Source organism: Adiantum capillus-veneris, chromosome 20, assembly GCF_014529385.1.
Source record: "Adiantum capillus-veneris isolate H3 chromosome 20, ASM1452938v2, whole genome shotgun sequence".
Taxonomy (NCBI): Eukaryota; Viridiplantae; Streptophyta; class Polypodiopsida; order Polypodiales; family Pteridaceae; genus Adiantum; species Adiantum capillus-veneris.
Window position 1 is genome coordinate 129,976,251 of NC_140950.1, and position 7,564 is coordinate 129,983,814.

Here is a 7,564-nt window from a genome sequence, read left to right on the forward strand (position 1 = left end):
GTCGCATTGCTTCAAATATGGACGAGGACACCTCTGCACATTTGTTTCTCTTCCGCAGTGGACAATATTCTTCATTTAGCTCAATGTGTAGATGGTATAAGCTTCTCTTCTCCATGGAAGTCTATTAACAGTATTTGTTAGAGATAGTACTATAGAGAAAAGCTCTGCAGATACGAGGAAGAAGACGACACAGAAAAGGTTTGTTTCAGCAAGTGAAATTTTGAATTTTGGGCCAGAACTGACGTTTTCGTTAGTTTTGGAGGGAGTATTTTTTAGAATACTAAAGATCCTAGAAAGATTTGACAATGACATGTTTCCGCGGAGGTAAAAAGGACGCAAACTCACCTTTTTACAAAAATTTCACTATTTTTTAAATAAAGTATATATTCTCTCTCTACATATTCTTACAGGGCACAAAAGTGACCTCAAAATTCCCCTAATGGGCATTTCGGTTGGATGACCCCACATCGTGATCACTAGTCATAATAAATGTTAAAACCTTGAATCCTAAATATAAATTTAATTTTATCCTACTCTCCTCCATCTTTTATCTCTCTCTCTCTCACTCTCTCTCTCTCTTAATCTCCCTTGCAATCAAGAAACCATAGATCACTGTAAACTACCTCACATTCGCTAGCCATGTCCGATCCCCGTACACATTGGTCTGGAGGTGCAAGGAGATCAGAACCACAGGATTAAAATCTCATCTTTATCGGTCAATGCCTATATTTGTGGGTACAAAAAATCTACACACCTACTTGTACATGACAATGCATGTAGTGGACAAAATCCATTTGCCTATGTTCAGCTGTAAACATTCCCTACTGTAAACTACCTGAAGAGCTATGGTTGTAAGTGAAGCCACTCTTTTGTGGTGTGCACAATGCAAGGGTGCTACTGCTTCTCTAGAGTGCTTTGAATAAGAGCTTGTTTATTATGCTTCTTGCTCAATATCTATTCACAACATCTCCTTGTTCGAGGGATTGCTGTGCACATAGAATGCCTTCCCCTATTCTGAGGTATTGTGCCGTTGAAAGCTTTCCAACCTAATGCCACATTCGTAGAGAGAAAGAGAGGGATAAACAGAAAGAGAGAGAAAGAGAAAGATAGAGAAGGTAAAGAAAAGAGCATAGAAAATCATTTCTGAACTCCATCTTGGGTATGCAAAAAAGATCGTTTTGAAAGCACTCTACAAAAGCCTCTGCACTCTCGCATGGGGTAGCCCACAAAACAGTGGCTTCGCTTACGATCATTGTTATTTACTTACTTGCAAGCTCAAATGCACAAATGGCTTGTCCGCTCATGTGAGCTTCCAAACAACTATATACTTAAACTCATTTGAGCTACATGCAAACTACTTCGAATATAACCATAAACCTAACTCTAAGTTTAAACCATAATCATGAAGCTAAACTTAAATATAAAAACTAAATCCAAAATCTGCTCTTAAATCTAAACCTAAGCTCTAATCACTAAGTATCTTTAAATATCTCTAACTATGCGCTCTAAATCTTCTATATAGAGTTAAATCCTAAACCTAAACCCAAAGATCTAACATTAAATCTAAACCTAAACTTTAACTTAAATATAAAAACTAAATCCTAACTCTTTCTCTTTATCTATATATTACTCTCTATCTCTCATTCTCTCTCTTTCTGTCTCCTTCTCTCTTTCAATGTATGTGTGTTTGTCTCTCTCTCTCTCTCTCTCTCTCACTCTCACTCATACTAAATATATATTAGTTCACAAAGTCATTGAGCTCGGGAGAGCTAGACGTCCACAACATCGATAGAGGCTCCATTAGAGGATCAAGACTTCTCTAGCGCTATATGGGAGACACCTAGTATGTCTATTTACAAAGGCAGACATTGACAAAAGCTCTTCATCGACCGATGCACTACTTTCTCAGACAATGCAGACATTAGATTAGATTCACAAGGAGTTCATTGGATTGGTCTCATAAATCATTTTGGCATTTTAAAAACATTTCATTTCATTTGTGTGTGTGTGTGTGTGTGTGTGTGTGGAATGGGAGCTGGTCTCTTCAGACATCTATTCCAGTGTTAGAGTCCAGAGCTACTGATTATTTAGGCAGTTCCGGCGTTAGTAATGACTGGAATTAAGTACTACACTGGAACAGAGAACTAACTGGAGAATTGTACTGAAATGGAAAACTGGAAGACTAAGAGTGGCATTATAGATTCATCAGATCAATAGTACAAAATAATCAGTACATTGTACAACAGGCTTAAACTCAGATGAAGTCTGAGAATTGATTACAAGAGTAAGTAATTAGAGAGTTGAAAGCCAAAAGCTTATGAAGCCAGAATTCTAGAAGCAAGAGCTCCTAAGCCAACTGTTAAAAGAACTTTCGTAAGCCAGAAAGCTCTGGAGACACTGTAGCGGGTCCTATTTATAGGTTTACAAAGTTACTGCGGCAGCTGTTGTAATTACTGCCGAATTACTTCCAGTGTAGCAATTCTCGCTGGTCGGCCTTCTAAGGAGCTGTCCTCGCCTGCTGGAACTGTCCTCGCCTTCTACTCTCTCTCTCTCTCTCTCTCTCTCTCATACACACAATGTGTGTGTGGGAGAGAGAAAGAAAGAGAGGAAGGAAACATGAGAGAAAGGAGAGAGAGGGAGCATACCTGGCTCTCCATCCTCTCCTCGTGTGTATGTGTGTGTGTGCGTGCGTGTGTGTGTGTGTGTGTGTGTGAAAGAGAGAGAGAGAGAGAGAGAGAGAGAGAGAGAGAAAGAGAGGGGAGAGACGAGTATACCTGTTCTGCAGAGATCCGAAACTTAGATATATAGATCTGAGTTTTTAATGCTCTCGAATTATTCGCTATAGGTGTCGCTATGATGTAACAAAGAGTATTGTGATGCTAATAGCGATGCCTATAGCAACGTTGGTAATTTTTCACATTTTAGCATCACTATGAGTGTTGCTACGCTAAAGAACCTTTTGTAGTGGATGTGACTAAAAAAAACTCGCCTACGACAGTTGGCCCTACTCCAGTGACTTGGATTGCATGTACATGTGCACTAAAATGCCCACAAAAAGAAAGCCAACACTCTCTTTTTACACACGAAGTCATGTCCACATGCACAAATTTACAAGAAATGGGGTGTCCGAAATGCGTGCAACAACGTGTGGATAAGCGAATATTGCTTAAGCTTCTCAACCAGGGCCCTCCTTTACTGTAATATAGACCTTCAACATATGTTGGCCTTTGGGATGAGGTAAACAGAACCATCAGCTACATCGTGCATAGCATTGACTAAATACCATGACATCCCTATTATTGCCGCCTTGGCCCCATAGCAACGCACATTGCTCCCCTCACACAAAAAGAAATAACAAAAGAGAGGTTACAAGCACATGATGTACCTTGTTCCCTCACTCCATTGATGGAATCTTTACACAGTTGCCCTTGCTACCCTTTGCTCGAGAAGCCTTCTAGCCTTGCTTTCACCTTGCACACTTAGTCCATTGGCATTCTCTGTTGCCTTAGGTTCACCAACATCCCCACTCGCTCGCACTCCCTTCTTTTTCACCTAGGTCTACCCCCAACCCCTTTCCATTACCCGCGAATTCGAATTTCAATCTCGAGCCATTTGCAGAATGATTTTCGCCACTTAGGCTTCACCTCAATACATTTTTATCGACATGGCCCTCCACTCATAGTTCCACTTAGAGCCCCGTTCCGCCAAGGGTTTGCAGGACTTACAAGACAATCAGCCTACGCTCTAGAAATGCCAATCTACTACTCTATAATCTTGGTAAGAAGCCATGATTTTCTCCATTTTTGGCTCAAAGGCCTCCAACCTTTCAGTTTGCGCTAGCTGTGCTGGAAGTTTTAGCTATTTGCAGAATATTAACAGCACTTGTAGCATTTTCTTCATGTCCTGTAAGTCCTGCAAGAGGATTGGTGTGACGGCTATTTTTTGAGAATCTGAGCTGCTGTAACCGCTGCAGATGCTGGGTGGGAGGGGGCTCTTAAGCACCCCAATCCATGTCTACTTTTTTGACGTTTTTCTTTTGACGAGTGGGTCCGACTCTCCGAGTGCCACGTTCTTGTAAAAGTGCTTGACCGTGACTTTGTAGCTTCGTACGGTCCTTCACTCGGTGTTGCGGTCCTTCACTTTTTGTGTTGCAACTTGCACTGTGCAGCTTCTGGCCGTGTAGTGAGAGTGTGGAATCCGGAGGCTCGATGGAGCTTAAGGGCAGAAGACCTCACGTTACAGGCGCCACCACTGTAGTATATAGATTGGGACTCGGGACGTCTCTCTCTCTCTCTCTCTCTCTCTCTCACACACACACACACATAAGGCTCGCAATAATGGAGGCTCGATATTGGAGCTTGAAGGGCAACACTCCAGGTGCCAACAATAAGGGAATTGGGACGTCATCTCTCTCTCACTCTCACACACACGCACACGCACGCACACGCAAGAGGCTCTCAATTAGAATGGAGGCTCGTTGGAGTTTGAAGGGCAGAACAGCTCTTGTTACAGGCGCCACCAGGGGAATTGGGTACTCTCTCTCTCTCTCTCTCTCTCTCTCTCCCATACACACACACACATACAAGGCAGCGTTGAATAGTGTCTACTGTGTGGGCACGCAGAAGGGCGATTGCAGAAGAGCTTGCGCAGCTGGGGGCGTCTGTGTATGTGTGTGCAAGGTCGGAGCCAGACCTAAAGCAAAGGCTGGAGGAGTGGAATGACTTGGGCCTCGCCATATCTGGTAGCGTCTGCGATGTGTCATCGTACCCATCCTGCGAGCAGCTCCTGACGAAGGTCTCCGAACATTTTCAAGGCAAGCTACATATTCTGGTCAGGTTACTATCTCAGTCTCAAAAACCTCGCGCGAGAGAGAGAGAGAGAGAGAGAGAGACTTATGTATCGGCCTTGCTGACAGGTCCTGAATGCAGCAAGGATAGGGGTTCTGGGCCCCATTTTGGAGGTGTCAGTGGAGGATATGGCGTCAACTCTGCGTACTAATTTTGAGTCCAGCGTTCACCTGAGCTGCCTCGCCCATCCTCTCCTCAAGGCGTCTCGAGAGGGCAGCATTGTCTTTATCTCCTCGATTGCAGGGACTCTAGCACATGGCCCTATTATCGCCATATATCATTCCACAAAAGGTCATTCACAAGAATATTTAGAAATTTTCTCATGTAGGAAAACGGAGTCTTTCTCAGTGTTTTTCATACAATGCATAACATCATGAGCTTCAGCTCGAGAGGTACCGCATACCTAGCTAGGTACGATTGAGGGCAGGCGACCGCCGGCCCGGTGGAGGGGGCCACCGCCTATCCCCAATCGTACCTAGCTTCCACCAGGCCGGCGGTCCCCTGCCCACAATCGTACCTAGCTAGGTATGCGGCGCCTCCCTCAGAGAAGCTCATGATGGTGAGGTAAGTGACAATGTGGGAAATATTGTGAGAATTTGTCTAAAACTTCTTGTGATTATGTAGCATTACATTAACTCCTTCGACTAACCATCTCTGCCTATGCTATTCCTAATTTCACTTGTTTTGTTATCTGCGCATGATTAATAGGAGCATTGAACCAGCTAACAAAAAATCTGGCTCTTGAGTGGGCCAAGGATGGCATACGTGTGAATACTGTTGCCCCCGGATTCACGGAAACGGACTTGGCCAACTCGGTAATGCCGTCCATTACAAACCATGTTCTCCATTTTAAAACCTCTAATTTGTGGAAATTCCCAAACTACCCTCAAATTTCAAAAATTCCAAAAATACCATTGTATCTATTTTGGTTGGATTATTCAAATTTTATCATCTTTATTTCTGTTTAACAATTGATCCGTTTTTTGAGTGCTTAGCATGTAATTAGTCACAAATTACATCACAGAAAAAAGCCAATTATGTCTAAAAACAAAAACAATGAAGCAATTCATCTCCAAAGCCTACATAACCTACTCAAATTCTACCTTGTGTTGATAGACCATCGGTCTTCTAATGAAAACCTACACATTTTTCAATTAATGGAGAAATTTAGTCTCACAACCAGGGGTATTTTAAAAAATTTGAAGGGCATTTTGGGAATGTATGACAAAACATTGGGGGTATATTGGGAATTTCCACACATTAAAGGGTATTTCGGTAATCTCCCCTAAAAGTTTCTAACGAGTGTTTTCCACATCCAATCTTTTTCAAAAAATTACAACGGGTGTTGTCTATGTAGTTGGGCAGTGAGATTCTCGACGCGGCAAAGATACGAACACCAATGCGACGCCTTGGAGAGGTCCATGAGATAGCACCAGCTGTGGCTTTTCTTTGCCTGCCTTGCTCTTCCTTTACAACTGGTACAATCCTTACAATTGATGGAGGAATCTCTTGCCATAATTCTGTTGTAGCATGCTCAAGCATCGAGCAAAGTTGATTTTTTTGTTGTGGGCCTGGCCTCTTCACAAATGCAATTTGCAACTAACACTAAACTTTTGAGTATTGCCTTCAAATATCTCAAATATGCAGGTTTTATTGTTTCCTTCGATTAAGAGTGCCATCCCATTAGCATTGTTCAATTGAAATAGCATGAAAGGCCATTTTCTAAAACTAGGCCACACTACGTGTATGTATGTAGGAATGGATGTTATAATTTGGCAGTTTGGTGAGCTATTTTTTCTTTCCTCTTTGACCAGACACTTATATCTCTATGATGACATTGCGTAGTATTATGGTGGGTGTTTTGATAATTGTGTATCATTCTTGCGACTACCCTAAGGACTATCTACACATGGCATTAAATGAAGGCAAGTGATGTAATCAACGATGCAAAAGTGGAGGGCGTATCCCTAGACAATGATTCCACAGTTCAAGTGACGTAGATGGACAGGATCCTGGGCAGGGCCGGAAATTGCAACCCTGCCCGCCCTTCACGAGGCGTTTTGCCCTGCACATGCATGGCAAAAATTTGTAAGCCCTTCACTCAGAAGAGCATGTTGGTCAAGTATCCCTTCCTCAATGAAGGGTCCTTGCATAGTAAACCTTCCCCAAGAAGGACAAGCTCCCAAATTGCCCTGCAGGGGTTACTTCATTCTAGCCACTATCCAACATGTACAACTAGGTGCCCACTTTGGAAATTGGGTGTCGATTCTAGAGTCGAGAGTGGAGAGTCCCTTATTGAGACTTTCCTTTTTTGTTATTCAGAATACTACATTTCTATCATATATTACTTGGACTGATAATGGGGCTACACATAACTACTTCTGAGCTTGGGCTTAGGAGGTTTATGATAATTGCCTAAAATTTCATTTGCTCTCGAGTCTGCTGTGCTTTTGCAAAACTGAGATTTTCCACTAATGCATTGTTGTGCGCTCAACTCGAAGCGATTGGAGATACTCATTGGGAGCCACTATTTAGTATAAAGCGTGATAGCCAATCTGCCTTCTATGCATGCAATCAACGGATGGTGCATTTTTGTCCTTGGCGGACAACCACTATTGCTAAATAGCCCATCTAAATCTTCGCAAAAGTTTTACCTCTTTGATACCTGGCATATGAATTGGCATTGCGTTTTTTGTTTCAAGGATAGTTTGCATGCA

At 42.6% G+C, this 7,564-nt stretch overlaps 1 protein-coding gene across 1 annotated transcript; it reads left to right on the forward strand.

Moving 5' to 3' along the window:
- The first annotated feature begins 4,225 nt into the window (after positions 1-4,225).
- LOC147433230 (tropinone reductase homolog At5g06060-like) lies at positions 4,226-6,511 on the forward strand. Its single transcript, XM_086492863.1, has 5 exons — positions 4,226-4,531; positions 4,623-4,830; positions 4,916-5,138; positions 5,556-5,662; positions 6,205-6,511. The coding sequence occupies exons 1-5, from the start codon at positions 4,338-4,340 to the stop codon at positions 6,400-6,402; spliced, it is 930 nt and encodes a 309-aa protein (XP_086348989.1). The 5' UTR covers positions 4,226-4,337; the 3' UTR covers positions 6,403-6,511.
- The last annotated feature ends 1,053 nt before the right edge of the window (positions 6,512-7,564 follow it).

Bases quoted from the DNA above. Each gene is read 5' to 3' on its own strand.
- LOC147433230 (XM_086492863.1), top strand. From the start codon at position 4,338: ATGGAGGCTCGATATTGGAGCTTGAAGGGCAACACTCCAGGTGCCAAC. The intron at 4,532-4,622 runs GTACTCTCTCTC...GTGGGCACGCAG, and splicing joins GGCGCCACCAGGGGAATTGG to AAGGGCGATTGCAGAAGAGC. The intron at 4,831-4,915 runs GTCAGGTTACTA...CCTTGCTGACAG, and splicing joins AAGGCAAGCTACATATTCTG to GTCCTGAATGCAGCAAGGAT.